The 17,108-nt window shown below is 40.0% G+C and overlaps 2 protein-coding genes across 2 annotated transcripts in view; one reads left to right on the top strand and one right to left on the bottom strand.

Annotated features, from left to right (window-relative positions):
- MPP3 (membrane palmitoylated protein 3) overlaps positions 1-17,108 on the bottom strand; it is a 34,076-nt gene that overhangs the window by 9,518 nt on the left and 7,450 nt on the right. The window contains exons 2-19 of the mRNA XM_032449392.1: positions 16,058-16,168; positions 15,484-15,602; positions 14,850-14,927; positions 14,437-14,517; positions 13,949-14,086; positions 12,932-13,013; positions 11,945-12,030; positions 10,649-10,723; positions 9,477-9,673; positions 8,932-8,996; positions 8,104-8,124; positions 7,770-7,811; positions 7,226-7,390; positions 6,808-6,888; positions 5,989-6,082; positions 5,089-5,197; positions 4,489-4,611; positions 1,917-4,229 (exon numbers count right to left, since the gene is read on the bottom strand). Of these exons, the coding sequence (XP_032305283.1) occupies positions 4,050-4,229; positions 4,489-4,611; positions 5,089-5,197; positions 5,989-6,082; positions 6,808-6,888; positions 7,226-7,390; positions 7,770-7,811; positions 8,104-8,124; positions 8,932-8,996; positions 9,477-9,673; positions 10,649-10,723; positions 11,945-12,030; positions 12,932-13,013; positions 13,949-14,086; positions 14,437-14,517; positions 14,850-14,927; positions 15,484-15,602; positions 16,058-16,082 (1,761 nt within the window). The 5' untranslated portion in view covers positions 16,083-16,168 and the 3' untranslated portion in view covers positions 1,917-4,049. The remainder of the gene's footprint in view (positions 1-1,916; positions 4,230-4,488; positions 4,612-5,088; positions 5,198-5,988; positions 6,083-6,807; positions 6,889-7,225; positions 7,391-7,769; positions 7,812-8,103; positions 8,125-8,931; positions 8,997-9,476; positions 9,674-10,648; positions 10,724-11,944; positions 12,031-12,931; positions 13,014-13,948; positions 14,087-14,436; positions 14,518-14,849; positions 14,928-15,483; positions 15,603-16,057; positions 16,169-17,108) is intronic.
- CFAP97D1 (CFAP97 domain containing 1) lies at positions 76-2,115 on the top strand (the record flags this gene model as incomplete). Its single annotated transcript, XM_015885766.2, has 6 exons — positions 76-211; positions 569-639; positions 991-1,109; positions 1,208-1,331; positions 1,605-1,667; positions 1,992-2,115. Coding segments are annotated over 5 exons (474 nt in total), but the record flags the coding sequence as incomplete, so codon positions are not given.

Raw genomic sequence — 17,108 nt, 5'->3', positions numbered from 1 at the left:
AGAAGTTTCACCTACAGCAGCTGGGTGTGCATACTGAAAGCATCTCACAAAGAGATGGAATCCTATTGTGTATGAGCAGAGCGTGTCATAATTCAAAGTCTGGAATCTCCAAGTACAGCTGCAAGCAAGAGCACGACCACCAAAAACAGACTGGAAAGCCAAGATAGGAAGATGGGAGGCCATGGCAGCTCAAAGAAAGGCACAGAAACAGGTGGGACATATGGGAGCAGGGTGAGATAAATGCTGATCTGCGAGGTGTAAAATGGCCCCTGCTGGTTGTGGTGGTGTTCTGGTGCCAGGCCACTGAGGTGGTCACTTCCCTATACTTTACAGGGGTTGAGGAGGAGAATGGAGAGAAGAAAGGTGTTTCCTTGTGCTGGTGGATGTGGGTAAAAGCATGTCAGCATAGTCTAAGAGCTGTGAAAAGACAAAGCTGGCTGCTGTGGGCTGTCTGACTTGGGTTGCTGACTAGAGAAAGGCTGCATGGAGGGATTCAGGGCACAGTAACATCACAAAACTTGTTTTCACTTCAGGTTTTTCTGTTTTCTTTTTTCCTGTGGCTTTCAAGCAGGACATTGCATGGATAAAACATCTCAGCATGCACAGAGCTGGCAGTTTGTTAACCTGAGGAAGATTCAGGTACTTGTAACCCTACATCTGTGTGATAACAGTGCTTCAGGTAGCAGGGAATCTGCAGGAACACATAGAACAGGGTCACAGAATTAACATGAGGAAGGGTAAGGGCAAGAAAAAGAATGTGGTGCTGCTTTCACGTCAAGTTTATGTATATAATATATAATTGAGAATGCTGGGAGTGGGAAACAAGGAAGCAGTGACAAAGCACAGCTACAGAGCCTGGGTGGTTTGGGGATATGGTTGAGCACAGAATTTAGGTGTTTGTTTTTAAACATACATGGGCAGCATTAAGAGTGAGAGCCAGCCCAGGAAAGAGTCTCATGAGAACACCATTGCAAACTTTCTCTTGCACAGAAGGATCAAAAGCGAATCAGTCAGATTGAAAGAGACAATGAGAGGCTCATGGAGAACCTTGCTGCCATCCAACGAGGGCCAGCGAGTGTGGATTGTTGGAACATAGACTTTCAGAGAAGGTATCTTCCCTCCAGCTGTGCGGGTGGGAAGGAAGGGTGGCTTTTTACACACATCCTCTCCCATTTGTTGTTATAAATGCGTTCATTTCTACATACAGGTCACAGAGTAACAAGAAGAACAAAAAAATAATGGCCATTACTGTGGAAAATCAGGCACTTTTGAAAAGGATTACAGACTGTAAGCCCACCTACGATCGAAAGAAGTTTGAAATAGAATGGCAGGCATGTAGCTGAATCTTTGTATACCTCTAACAATTGGGGTTAAGATCTGAAGTTCTCAGGTATGGAAATACTTAAAGCCTATGGCCAAGACAGCAACCAAGTCCTGGATTGAGTAATAGACAGGAGATCTGACTGAGTGGTGACTGGCATACAGAGAAGTGGGTGTAAGGGCAGGAAAAAAGGATGAAGTGTGCTTCCTTAGGCGTTGTGTTTGGTTAGCAGTGCATAATTAAGACTTGGTGATCAATCCCATAAATCTTTTTTCCTTGGCAGAACATGATGAGACAGTTTAGATAGACTACCACACAATGCTGCATCTCCTCCCAGGAGATTCAGGTAAGCTGTGTGTCTGGGTGTTCCCTGGCTTTTTAGAAAGGAAAGCAGTTCAGATACAGTCAGGCAATTTTCCATCCTTACACTGACAACTTCAGATTGTTAACCACAGCTCTTCCTTTGACACTACAAACCCTAACAAGACGAAAGGCTACCTTAATTTCAAGCATGGGCAAGGGAAGGAGAGGGAGAAGGGAGAAAGAGGTTCAGTTTGCTTAAATATTTTGACTTAAGGTTTTTGGTACCACTTACAAAGCAGGACTTTGAACTCAAGTTTGCATTCTAATTTTCTTTATCATTTCTTCTTTTTGCCCCTCCTAACTGCAGAGCACAAACCAGGCCTGGCCTTGACTTGATATTGTCTGAATTGGAATCTTGTCCTGGAAACAGACATCTGTTACGTGTACCTTTTCCTAAGATTGTCAGAATAAAGAGAAGAAAGAAGAGAATATATATGAGCACTGTCTTTTTCTTTAGTATGGACTTATGTATTCTCCCACCATCATTTACTTGGAACCTAAAAAAGTCCTCCATCAAAAAAGCTAAACTTGGTAGTGTCCTAAGTGATGTATACTCCCACAGATCATAAACATGGATTATCTGCACATAACTCAAAAAGATCATTTAAGTGACACTGATTATTTTAGTTCATGTTTAATAGGAGTTGTACATCTTAACCCTGAAGACTGCAATATATACCTGTGGTGAGATCAATCTGATGTGATATTGAGTTGATATTTTAATAAATCTGCTTAGCTTGAGATGCTGTTAAATTATTGCACTCACTTTTTCACTGTCTTTTCCCACTCAAATACCTTTGGTGGCTGTGCTGGGCCAAAGCTGCAGCTGTTTACTGGCAGAGCTGATGGGCCATGACCACGTGAGGGAATCCTTGTACAGCTGCTGAGAGGTTTCCAGTCTGACAACATGTTCTACCAGACTGCAGGAAGTGCTGCTCTTTGCAGGGTGACACTTGGAAGTTAGCAGGGCATGCATTTAGAAAAGATGGACAGACAACTCTTTGGGCTGGTGTTAATGTAGATTCAGAGACACTAAATAAGAAATATGCTTTTAATAAGCAATGGTGTTAGTTTTGCTGAATGCTCTGGAACAAGTATAACATCACACTGTTAAAAGAATGAGACCAGTGTACCAGAAGGTGTTGTTAGAGGGCACAGTACAGAGGAAAGATTAGAACTCAACAGGCAATGGAAAACAGGAACAAGTTTCAGATAATAAACACCTGCACCATACTCACATAATCAATGTGTTTTCTTAGTCTTGCCCACCTTAAAAAGCTGAATATTCTTATCTGCCAAGTCCTCCAACAGATAAGATTTCCTCTTCAAGATGTGACGGAGCCAAGTGCATGCTCTGGCTGCCTTCACTTGATTTGTAATAAAGGTATTCACAAGTGCTGGGAGAATGATGATTTGGTGCCGCAGCTCAGCTTCATGGTGTTTCAGCCTCCTCTTCCTGGCAGCCTTTGCAGAGCTGCTCTATTGCTGTCCATGTAGCACCCCAGCAGTTGGCATTTGCAAAGACGCCTTGTAGAAAATAAGCTTCTTCAAGTCACATTTTACACCATACACACTTTTCAGGTAGACTAAAGAACGTCCCTGGGTTATGAGCTGGATCAGTCACACAGGTATGTTTATGGGCTGCTTAACATCTATCCTGTGCTGTTAGGAAGAGAGCGAGTGGGAAAGTGGGCAAAAGCCATTGCTGAGCAGACTAATTACTACCTATGCAAGACAGCCAGAAGCACTGGGAAAGGGCTGAGCTTAAAAAAGAAAACCAACAATACCAACAAAAATCCCACCACCACCTCTCAGCTGCTAAAACACAGACAGTTTACAGAGCCAGTCAAGTTTCTGTGCCGAATTAAAAAGGGTTTGCAAACCAGTAATCCTGAGTGGAAGAAAGCCAGCTGAATCTTTAAGTAACTGACTGGGTGTGGGCACTCTCCCTCTCCCCTCAAGTAGCAGACTTGTTCCTAGATAAAGTACCTTGTTCAGATGCCACACGAGGTCTGGCCAAATGATGAGGCTTCTTACTGTCCTAGCATTGCTTCAGTGCTTTTGGAGCATGGGACCCTCTGCATATTTTTACAGAACAAAGTGCACTATTTGTAGTCTAAAAGTCACTCCAGTCTTTTACTAACCTGTTCAGGCTGAGGGTACACAGCTGGTACTCAGGATTCCAATTCAAGAAGGCAGTATCAGCTTCTGACTTTATTTTTTTTTCCCCCCCTGTAGACTTTACATATTACTTTCTAGAGAGAATGGCAGTTTTGAAGTGAAATCAACATACTTCCCTTTTGTAATCCATATATTTACAAGGCTTTTTAAATAAATTCTTTCCTTTAAACAACATGATAGCAAACTATGACCTAACCCAGCTGACTGGCACCCAAAATGAATCCTTGCTTAGCTTATCTAGCACAGTTTTAAGCTGATTACATGCACTCTGGAGATCTTCTTTCACCAGCGTAGTGTCAATTAAATGGCCATAGTGCTCTTCGATGAATGCTGCTGAATTAATAATTTCCTGCTGTTCTTCATCCTGCTGACCAACACAAGAAGATGATTTGATGTTTTCAGTACGCATCTGTAATTACTCATTAGCATTTTTATGGATACCAGCACAATAAATCATGACTTTGCAAGAAATGAAACAACAGCTGTTCACGTTAGGAAAGGGGAGGAAAGATCTGACAACTGAGATGAAGGAGCAAGAGGTGTTAGGGAGGGGGAAGAAACATATTACAAGAAGAAGCTAAGGTACTTATCTCACACTGCAAAATGGAGCTTAGAATACTTACAAGGGGTGTTGAGATTTCTTCTGATACAGGAGACTTTAGGACATTTTTTTTCTTTTCTGGAATGAGGGGCTTCACAAAGATAACATAAGGCTTAAATTCAGGAGTCCTCAAGTGCTTCACTGCCTGTGAACAGATGCATTTTGTCGTATTATATACATTGTGCTCCAGTGATCTGCTCATGCTGGGTTCAGCAGTTTCACTTGTGTCATACATAGGCCTTCATGCCACGTCTAACCACAGCAAGCTTTCATTCTTCAAGAAAAAAAGATAATATCAGCATCCCTTCAGGTATTACAAAAGCATGTGAGCTTCCTGGAGCATGGTCTAACTGCAGGGACACATTGCTCTGCACTGCAGCTCCAGGAACAAGGACATGAGAAAAGGACAAAAGGATTGATGTGACAGGCAAGTTATTGTTTGCTTCTCGCAACAGGCCAAGCACCGCTCAGCCAGCAGCCTGGCTACCTGTCAGAAGGGTGTTCAAAGAATATCACTGCTCTCTGCACAGCAAGCAGCCCAGAAGGTGAAAAATGTTTGTTACTCAGGCAGGCAGCATTACTAGATGTATTTGCTTTCCTTAAAATAAACTGCAGAACTTACTTCAGGAACCACATCCACCAAACAGACCTTCTTTTTGGCCATCACAGACCGGATTGCCTCAAGACTTGTGCCATACAGGTTTTCTTTGTATTCTCCATGTTCCACAAATCTAAAAAGTAAATACAAATATTATGTTTCTCCAATACAATCCACAAGGAATATTTAACTTCCAACATCTGGTAGCTGTTTTCTAAAGCCACATCAGTCAAATATTGTGGAGGGAAAGAAGGTAGGGAAAAAAAAGGTTTTCTTTTTCTCATTATTTTTTCCTTTGGTTGCTTAGTAACAGTTGTCTTCTTCCCATGACACTGCTAGTGAATCAGCAAAAAAATAGAGTAAGAAGCTGCATTAATTCCATTGACTGCTGTTCAAGTCTACTAAAACAAAGAAGTTGTTTCTCACATGAAATAGAACAAAGCTGGCAATGAAATGGACTTGGATCCTTCCATCCTGTGGGAGGTTAGCCAAAATCTGCCCTTCTAGGAAACAAGCCTGACCTTACAGAAAGTCTTTTATATCCATGGATTTAGCCTACAACTCACTTTGAAGTGGAATTAGAAATTGAATTTCCCCATGTTACCCATCATATTAAATGGAGAATAAAGTAGGACCATCTAGGTATCTATTACTTCCACTAGGTCAGTTCAGATCAATCACACAGGCTTAAATTCTAACCTCTGGTATTCCTACCTCTCTTCTGCCGCTTCCAAATTGTCTCTTAGTATAATTCTCGCTTCACACTAACAGTCCATACTGAATAAAAGTTGTTCCTGGAATACAGAACCCTCCTAAAATGGCTCCCCCACTTTTACCTGATTTTGGTATTCACATTATATGAAATTTACCTGGCAATATCTTCCAAATGTAACCAGTTCTGTCAGTATTTTAAAGTGAACTCACTTGTTTTGCTGCACATCTGTCTCAAATGATTGCTTAGAGACAAAGTTGTATTCTACTCCCTCTTTCTCGTGACTTTTCTTTGACCTCGTTGTATCTAAAAGAGAGTGGAAGCAAAGCACAGCACACAGGTCAGCTTCTGCATCTAACCTTATCACCTCTGTTTGGTTTCAGACACATTTTCATGACCTCAAACAAGGCAGTCATATTAAAATTAGTATAAAATAGAAATGACGTTATAATGTAGTTTACAGCAAAACAATAAGACTGAGAATGAAGTTAGTTTGGGTATTGGATTCCTTTTCTTTGAACCTCAGAAAATAAAAATAGAAAATAGATAAAATTCTGCTACGTTGCCTGTGAAGTTGAAGTATGCCTGGCTGGCATGTGGAATCGGGTTCTTGATGGGTTATATGAAACCAGACACCTTGAACCTCAGAGTTCAAGACTGCTAATATTATGCAGCATTTATTTATGTTTATTCTCTTCTCAAGCACAAAATCCCATTCCTTAAAGTAACAGAAACAAATACAAACTCTGATTTGATTTCTATCTGCATTTCCAGCTCCACAGTTAGTCAGAGATATTCACCTGCTGCTTGGAAGCTCCTGTTTGTTACAGCAGTTTATGTTCTCACTTTTATACAACACGTTGTGCATGTGCACTAAGTCATACTCAGACATTTACAACGAGAAGATAATTTCCACTACCTATGAAACATGCAAATAGTCAACAGCTGAAACACTGATCAATGCAATGAAACTCCATTCATCAACGCAGCTAGCACTGTACTATTCAGCAGAGTCAGTAAGTTCTACTCACGTGGAACTGCAACACCATACTCCTGTGGGTTCTCTGACACAACCTTCTGCTTGAGCTCATTTAATCTGGCTCCCAAACAACCTAATAAAAGAGAATGGTCCAACTACTTTTTGTGGGGAATAAGTATTGTAGAGAGAATAAATTCTATCTGTTCTATCCATCTGATCCACGAATTCAATCCTTTCACACAAACCCTCCCCTTCACCAACTGTTCTAGCAGCATAAGGATGCGTGTTTGAGTAAGAAGCAGACCCCAATGGAAAATGAGTTAGATAAAACACAAAGACTTGCCATATTATTTATTAAAGATTTGGCAAGGGGCTTTTTTGTCATTTTAAAAGATGACAACAAAATAATAATTGGAAAAATAAAAAAAAATTAAAAGCTATTGGAGTGAAGGCAAAATTCCATCTCATACCAATCAAAACGATCAGCCTCTGCTGCTCCCCAGGCTGCTGTTGGTATTTTGTGACCTCCTCATATGTCAGGAGCTCTGCTGCATCTGCCTGGTCTGCCTGCTTTGCTTCATTAGGATTGTTCTCCTTTTCTTTACGACTTAACCTAAAGCTCCTGCGTAAGCCAGCTGTGGAGAAAAAACGAAAGAGGCACTGAGCCACATCTTAATTTGTTTTCACTTTCAAGCTTGTTCTGTTAGAAGGTATTGTCTTTAAATAGAGACATTCCCTCTATTATTTTTTTTAATAATCAAATTACTGCACATATGCTAATCTAATCCATGACAAGTCTGTGCATTGGGTAGAAAACCAAGCACCCCACCTATTCTAAGACCTTTTCAAGTCACCTTGAGTACTGGTTATGCAAAGATCCAATTACGCCTTCAGACAGAGATAATGAGTTCACAAGTATGTGAAATTAAATCTATTATTAATAAAGAAAATTAGCACTGGAACATTAGTTTGGGGTTTTTTCTTGAGGGGAAGAAGTAGATTTTGGTTTCTCACCTATGTAATGTCCATTGAAATATCCCTCACAGTCACAGTCCTCTGCAAAGAAAGAAGTGGGGAGGATATGGGGAAGAGGATGGGGACAGAAAAAGAAGACAATATCTTAGCACCTGCTGTATGCATCTGGGTGGTTGGTGAGGAAAGGGGTATTTGGAAAACATCATTACTTAATTCAATCCAAATTACATTAATTTAAGTAGTAAATCAAGAGGAAACAGCTGTATGAATAAACTCAATCTACTACTCATTTTGCTTGAGGGCTTACCAAACATTTTAGGAAATGAACTGGCTGGTTACCTTCAGACAGAAAATGATTTAGGAGGGTACCTACCTTTATCAGAAGTCTGATCATCTGCAGTTAGCATGAAAGATAGAGTTGATAAGATTAAAAGGCTGACAAATAACTGCACAGAATTAGGGGGAATGGAAAGGAAGGTTCCTCTGTGTCTTATTTGCTTATCAGGCTTTTATATCTCAAAAAACACGCAGTAATATGCTCTTATCAAATGATCAAAGACTTCTTTGCTAGAACTTAGTAGTAAAAGATAATTAAGGAGGTTTTAATATAAAATTATTGTCTTGATAATGTCTGAATAAGTAACAACCCTCATTAAGTGCCTCCTAACATTGGACGTAACTAATACAGAAAACATTAAATTAAATGACTCGTGCTGTATTATGATTCAGTTGAGCATCTGCCCTCCACTTCACAGCACAATAGTACTTCTCCATGAGATGCACCAAAGCATCACAGGACAGAAGTTTGCTTCTAGCAACGAAGGAAGACAACGTCCAGATTCCTGGTCTACATGAGCGTGGCATCATACAGTCTCATGGCCTTCCCACACCTCAGTAACAGCTGGGTTACCCAATATAAACACTAAGAAATTCTCAAGTATCTAAAAAACCACTTAAGGCCTCATGTTCTTGAAAGCAGAAAGAGAAGGTCAGCCATGTTTTTAAGACAGCAGGCACTTGCAACACTGGATAAAGCTCAAACCAAACTCTTCCTATGTGGCAACTCATTTCCATGTAGATCAACCAGTGACAGAAAACACAGGACATGTACAAAAGCGCTATTATTCAAAACACGTTAAAAACAAACCATGAGAAGTGAAAATCAACTACAAAAATCACTACAAGAACTGAACAGACTTACATAATGGCTTCTTCACAGTTCTAGGATTCGGCTGGGTGCCTATACTTCTTCTGTACATCAATCGTCTAAATAGAAAATAAACAGATTTTAGCCATTAAAAACACAGAAACATTCCAGCCCTGATGATATCTGGGTCTAAGCTGAAGACTCTCTTAGGAACCAGAAGAAACATCAGTTACACTTTTTCTTTCACAACTATTTAATGCATAAACTAAAAACTGTTAGAATAAATCAGTATTTCCTCATACTGTGGAAATACAAGCCTGTGAAATGCTCTGTCTCTATAAGCCAAGAGGCTCAAGGACAGATATTCCATGTTTAATCTCAGTGTTCCTGTTCTAAAGCACAAACCAGCTGGAAACTGCCCTAAGAAAGCTGGCAAGTTCTTTATATAACTGGGGAATACAAAACCTTCTAGCACTGTCCTCCAAGCATGGCATGATTCTGCCCTTTATTTCCTGCAAAAGAAAGCAGCATAGAAATGTGTGATACCATATTGGTTAGTTAATAAAAACAATAAAATTGTGTAATCTTCATTGACAAACCTTTCTTGGAACTGCTTTGAGGGGATCAAGCCTGCTCTGAGATTGGTGTCTCCAACACGCTTTGCTTGCCACCATGTAGGATCATCTTGGCTTACAACTTCCAGGATGTGTCGTCTCTTAAAGGGCAGACCAGCCTCCTGGCAGGGAATGGCTCTGTCTTCTTTGGGATTATAGCAGAAAAGGGCCCTCATAAACACCTTCAAAAGAAAGTAATGCATCCTTTCTTCTTGTCCTCTTTGGAATTACAGTGTACCTTTAGAAAACACTTTTCTGACTAACACCTTTAACTAGAAAAATATATATGCTTTTCCTCTTTCTTATGCTTTGTGGTACTCAAACATACTGACTCCTACTATGCTGCATTTGTATTTTGACTTACATCTGTGCAGAAAAATAAACTAACTCGCAAGCATCTACTCAGTCATTATATATTGTCACTGTGCAATGTGAAACTCAGAGTCCCAGATAAGCACAGCATACATAAATACAAAATGCAACAAACAGGAAAAATAGAACGAGAGAGAAGAAACTATAAAGAGGGATTTATGGCAAAGTAGCCTTATTGTAAAGGCTGTTCTTATTTCTTTAATCGACGTCTGACGCTTAACTTTGGATTTGTCTCCTGCCACTACTGCATGTATCAGAGAAGAAACATTTCTAGAGGTAATTTGAGGGGTTTCACGGAAGAATTCATCTGCAAAGAACAGGGAAGTAGGGAGGTTGAGAAGGAATCCTGGAGGGGAACACTGACACAGTTAAGTCATTGCTGATCAAGGAGGCCAAAGGCAAAGGCCTAATGCAGCCAAATGACGAATGCAGTTCTGTTGGAGGGCAGATCTGTTTTGACTCAAGCGAGTGGCAAAATGCCCAGTGATAATGGGCAGATAACAGCTGTCACAGCAAGAGGAGACTGGCAGGAACACCAGGTTTAATTACGCAAACCAAGAGCAGCAGCTAGATTACGAATGAAAACGTTCCAAGATGAAGACAACAGAACTCACCTAAGTACTTACAATGAACAATATGGCACAATCTTTTATGTCAAGAAGGTGCTCTACTGTCTCTTCAGTTATATTACGTGTGTAATTCTGTGATGATTCTTACTGAACCAACAGGAATCTTAGATAAATGCAAGAATGAAAACTGCTTTGGTACTCTACCAAGCTGCCTACCTTGCTGTCTTTTAGACGATCTTCTTCTTTGATGGCTGGAATTATTTTTAATGTTATTGATCCCTGAGACTGTGCCTGAGAAAAAGGAAAATGGCTTTTTTACTTTGAAATCACTGTAAGGACAATGCAGACTATCCAAGTCCCAATTTAGGAGCCAGTCAGTCTTCCTCTCAGAACTTTAATAGGCAAAGCTAATCCACTATTTAACTGTCATGCTGTTCCATGAATCTTCCACAGTACTGTAATCCCCGTAGAGACACCAACAGTAATTCCTCAGCTAGAATATATTAAGACTTTGCACTAAAATTCTTTCCTTTCCTTTTAGCAACCACATTCATTTCTGGATTACAGTTCACAAAGTATTAAACATTTCCATGGCTTTTAGTTTGATACCAACTTAAGTTTTTGGAGCCTGAATATTTTAAGGTGCTTGGCTGAGAAACAGTTGTTTGCCCAGATTGCAGCTCTTTTTTCTTACTCATTAGGGTGCAAATATAAACATTCACTAAGTAAACACATCCATTCTAAATATCTATGCTAAAAAATGTCATTTGTTAGTTACAGTAAATTAAGAAGTGATTTTAGGTGCTTGAAAATTCAGAATAGGTTCGTCTGATCTATTTTTAGACACATTCCTTTGTATGAGATAACTGTGTCCTAGAGGAGCCTGGTACTCTGTATAGATAGAAATGGAAAGCAGGAAGGTCAGGGCAGACAATCATTTGTAGGTCTTCTTCAGAAATAAAACATGAAAAGAAAACTATCACGTTGCAGGCATTTAAAATAGGACAAACACCACCCCAGATCCCCATGTGGGAGTTCAGAAAGACTTAAAGATTTGTGGGTTAGAGCAGCTTGGAGCAAGAATTGCTAAAGCCTTGAGAAATCTGGTAGTAGAGTACAGACTGACAGCACCAATAGGCACACAACTAACTTTCTTCAGCTTCCTGACATAACCACATCATCAATAAACTGCTCTTCTATTAAGAACACACTTCTAATTTGCAATTTGCTTGTCATAAACAAAGCATGAAAGGGATGTTCTTGACAAAGCAACACATAACTTTATATTTGTATCTTACTTGGTACCGATTCAGTTCCATGGAAGTTTCTGAAGTCAAAAGGAGAGGACTAAATAATCCACGTTGAGAAGAAAAACTCTTATTGTAAAGACAAGCAGGGATTCCATCTTTTAGCTCTACACACACATCTCACACTCTAGGTTAAATTTCATCATCTATCGTAATTACTAGATCACCCAATAGAAAAGATCTTGAAACAGAAATCAGTGCAGACCAAAATCTGACTTATTTCTTCAGGTCGTTTGTGAAGCACAGCAATACCATTGACTTCTCTCAGTTCATCTCCTACGTGGACAAGACCTGAAAAGAGAAGTAAGTTAAAGCCTATAGAATGGAAAGCAGCACTCCTCTGACATCTGACCAAAGTTAATGACACAGAAGAATCTGTGAGTAAAGCAAACAGCAAACAACTCACAATGCACTGAAAACACCAAACATACCCAAACGTAAGATTAAAAGTTAAAGCATCCTCTTTTCCTTTCCTCTGATGCTTACACCTACTCCTCCCATCTCTGCTGGCATTTTTCCTAGTGGTTCTTTTAAACGAAAATGTATCTAATTAAAATAATAGATTCCTGATGAAATACGGAAATGCTAAGCACAGCTCTACTCATTTCATTACATTTATCAGATTATACCAACATGAAAAATGGTAACAGTCAAGAAAAAAGCTGTAATTAGCTAATATTTTTTCATCACAGTAATTCATTAAATTTTGGGGTTGTATTACCTGTGTATTAAAAAGTACATGAGGCTTGCATTCTATAAATCACACGTAAGGCCAATTCAGCTTATTGCATAAACTCTGAACAAGCACCTTCTAGAAAACAAAGTCAAACACCACATGAGTTAACCCTGTAGGACTGGAAGTGTGCTGCACGACAGCCTATGGAGGGAAGTCACTCCTGCCACCAGGCACTTGAAATTCAGCTGCCAAGTGAGCCTACCATGCAGGCTTCCCTTCCCCTTACAGGAAGAAAGGCAATGCCAGCAGTGGAATCCCATTCTGAGGCATGCTGGGATGATTCATTCCCCAGCAATGCTAGACTCCTTCCACTGACTGCACAGAATACACATTCCAGTTCAGACTTGGCATCTAACCGTTTCCTATTATGAATTAAGTGAGCTCTTTTTCATAAAATAGTTGGCACATATTTTAAACACCCATGCCCAAAGAGCTGGTTTTGCTCATGAAATTTACCACTTCGATCAGCTGCACCACCTCTCATGATCCTTGCTACAATCACAGCCCCTGTATGCTCATCTCTTCTGATGGTAGCTCCCTGAAATAAAACATAACCCCCCCCCCAAAAAAAAGAAAGCATCACAAGAAGTTTGCTTAGGATGTACTATCAGTGAAATAAACTGTCTTCTAAACTGGAATTCATTTAGAATTCATACAGATTTTGTCTTCCACGTTATCAAATTTCACTGCTATTGAACTTCAGCTGGTGTCCATGTCAGATGGTTGCAGAAAAGCCTTGTGCTCCCTTTTTTTCTGATTACTCTGCTTAACGTTTACATCACACTGTCATTATGGTGCTGATATGGACTCAAGAACACATACAACACCTTGCAAAGCGCTTTCTCTATGTGTTTTCAGAGTCTTTATACAACAGAGCCAGCCCATTTATGCATAAAGGGTGAGGAAAGCCAAGGAATTACAGAGTTTTATGGGTTCTTTGCAATTCCAAGCTCTGCTGGCAATGTAAAACTTTAATCAGGAATTCAGCCTCTGCTCTCCTCAACTACCTGCTGTCACACACAGTTGCAAAAAGCACTTCAGCAGACACTTTCCCCACTGTAATTATTTTTCCTTTGGAAATCATTTCTTTCTATTTGTATCTTGTCAATACACCGTTTATAAACAGCCACTAAACATACTCTTAACATACATCACTGACACTCATGTAAATGAGGGTATTCAGTCATTGTATGCTAGCTATGATACGAATTACTGTGCATAATGAGCATAATTACTTTCACATATACAGTATCCTCAGAAGTCACATTCCCTGCAAGTTACAAACACGTCTGTAAAGTGTTTCATTCAAAACCATGAATCTGTATCAGTTCTTTTACACAATTTTACTTCAAAGCACTCTGGCTTTCTGTAGAATCCTTGGTGATGCCCCTCATGCACTCCTCCTCTGTATTTACAATGGCCCCCCTTCCAACACAGAATGTTATGACTAGATGTGCATTATCTGATACATACCAAGGGCTCTTTATTTTTCACTAGCCGAACAATTTTCACCGATTCTTCATCAAAATCATCATCAAAGTTATCTGGCAGAGGTGGAAGGACTGGGTCAAAGTTCTTCTGTGCTACAGTGTCATGTACTACAAGCATTGCCTGTGTAAACCATAAGAAACAGTAACACAATGGAGTTAAAGCATGGCTTCCAATTTTCACCTTTCAGGCATTACAGCAAACATAAAAACAGACACACAAACAAAGAAAAAACATCCCCCAAAGCTAATTTTGGGAAAATGCTACATAGAAGCCCTGAAGCAGGAACAAGTGGTTTCTTACTGGTCTTCTAGATACAATAATTGAAGAAATCAGTACTTGGTGCTAAAGGCTTTTGCTTTCTCTTTGGACGGTCCAATGAAACTTTTCCTGCACAGAATGCTGTTGGAGTTATGCAAAGAAACTTGAGCAAGTTCTCTGGTATGTTTTGATGGTGTTTTGTTTTTTTTTACCCTGAGATGTGGTGTTGACAGCAGCTGAAGCAGCTCTTTTTCTTCATTATTCACTGGTGCAGTCTGCAATTCTTCTATTACCTTCAAAATAAAAACAAGCAACTTCATAACCAAAGGTGTCCATAGTTCTCTACTATCCATACAAAACCCATAAGCTGTGCATGAAACAAAACTCCGGTGTTTGCTCTGCGGTAAAGCACATTAGCACTATTTGCAACCAGGTGCCATTATTTGTGTGCATCATGCAGCAAAAGTTTCCTTATTATCCTTCAAAGCCTGGACACCCAAATATTTCCAAGAGAACTTAGGAAGAAGAGAAATACATACCCATAGAGCACAATGGCTTTGATTTGTTGCAAGAGTGGACTTAAAGAGAAAAGGGATAAAAAAGGAGATAAGAGTTTTTAACTCACATCTTCAACCAATCCTGCTGCACTGTGCAGAACAGGAGTCGGACTCTGTCTTTCATAATGACGGAGCTTTTCATGTATCTGAAAAAGATACAAAACTTCTTAAAATAAATAAAAACATTCTACATACCTTTATGCAAAACTTTTCTGAGATAAGTATCAGGAAGAAACTAAGTCACCTCTCCTGGGGTTATTTTTATCTATGAGGCTTTTCTTTTGTCTTCTTTGTGCTAATGGTAAGAAATATGTTAAAGCTTCAGCAGCACAAGGGAAAAAATGAAGTCACCTCATGCTGCTTTTCAGCTACTGAACGCGGTACCTGCATTATGGCAACTGCATCAAGTAGACTATAAGATGTTCTTAATACAACTAATTAGATGTAACTAACTACTGACCAGACCTTACAGACAGCCCTTCCAGTCTGATTCCAATCACACAACATAATGTGACCGTCCAATATTAGGCAGAAATGGTTTTGTTTGAACAAAGTATCTTGATTTTCATTGAACTTTCTTCAAGTCTAAGCTCTTTGCTATGGTCAACACAGAATGCTATGCAAAACCAAATTAGATTTGGCAAACCAAGGAAACAGAGAATAAATAACCTGTAAGAAAAACATCGATTGATAAACTTTTACCTTCATCAGGTAGCTGAGACTCTTTTCACTGAAGACATCCTTAAGGAACCCCATTTCCTCTTTATGATTTGAATCAGGTCGTAGCTGAGATGTCAAAAGGGCTAAAGTTTCATGTAAACCTACATTTCAATTCAAGAAAGAACAAAAGATTTTGTAGAAAGCACATCTTGCAAGCCCCTCTACTACAGGCTTAATGTCAACTACATTTACTTGGGTACCACCTTCATTGTTATTAAGTCTGCTCAGAGGTGGGTGCTTGTTGTCCAGTTGTTTTTAATGACTGGACCACTGCCTTTATGGCACAGCCATCAGCCCTGCTTCCCAAAGTATTCTGCTTGCAAACATAATCCTGTTCTTTGTACCGCCAGCCACCTTTTAACTCTTAATAACTCCATTCAGTTCCATTTTTCACCTTTCTCTTCCCTTCTATATTCCTTCAGGTAACTGCTATGAAATCTAGTTGAACCATCTTCATCCCGTCTTATTTAACTGCAGCTTGAGTTTCCTGCATGAAATAACACACACACACCAGGGTTTCAGTTATTGCTCTGTTGAAAGCATGCAGATTTGTTACCTGAGTCTTCTGAAAGCACTGGCATGGCTTTGTTCGTAATCTCAGACACAAATGTTCAACTTCAATCAACACAACTGCTTCTTCCTTCTGGACTGTGAGTCAGAGACAGCCCTGAAATCAGGAAAGATAAAAATCTAAGCTTAAGTATGTGAAAAAAAGGGAGATTATGTAAAAACAGTCATTTACTACTACACATTTTTCTTATGTGTTTGGTTTAACCTGAGTCAGGCACAACCCTGCAGGTATTCTTCTATGCATGCAATAACACGCAATAATGTAAGATACTGTGTTATATAATAACCATAACATCTTGTACAGAGCTGATGGCAAAAAGAACAGATGCTTCCCTGTTCTATTCTCAAGAGAGCCACAGCTTTAAAAGGCCTAAAGAGCCATTGAAAAATGAATAGAGAAAACATGCTATGGAATGGATGGCTGAAAGCACTGATCAGCACCACATGCACAAGAACAGAGTGTGCAGGATGATGCCATCGTTGAGATGTTCTGGCATCCTAATGCAGGCTGTGCTACAATTAGATGCAACTCATTAAAGCTTAGCAGGAGTCAACCTTGGGCATGGGTAATAAGGATGCTACAATAATTACAGCTGACTCCTTTGTACAAAGTAATTCCATTGGACACTTTTATTGCTGATTTCTCTGGAGGGCAAATGACTTCAGAAAATTTTCATTTCAAAATGCAAAACTGAATCATAGAATGGCCTGGGTTGCAAAGGACCACAGTGCTCATCCAGTTCCAACCCCCTGCTGTGTGCAGGGTCACCAACCAGCAGCCCAGGCTGCCCAGAGCCACATCCAGCCTGGCCTTGAATGCCTGCAGGGATGGAGCACCAACAACTTCAGTGGGCAGAGCTGCCCCAGTGCCTCACCGCCCTCTGGGTGAAACATTTCCTCCTAAGATCCAACCTAAACCTCCCCTGTCTCAGTTTAAAACCATTCCCCCTTGTCCTATCACTGCCCACCCTCACAAACAGCCATTCCCCCTCCCTGTTTACACGCTCCCTTCAAATACTGGGAGGCCACAATGAGGT

Source organism: Coturnix japonica, chromosome 27, assembly GCF_001577835.2.
Source record: "Coturnix japonica isolate 7356 chromosome 27, Coturnix japonica 2.1, whole genome shotgun sequence".
Taxonomy (NCBI): Eukaryota; Metazoa; Chordata; class Aves; order Galliformes; family Phasianidae; genus Coturnix; species Coturnix japonica.
This window is presented reverse-complemented; position numbering and strand designations above follow the sequence as displayed.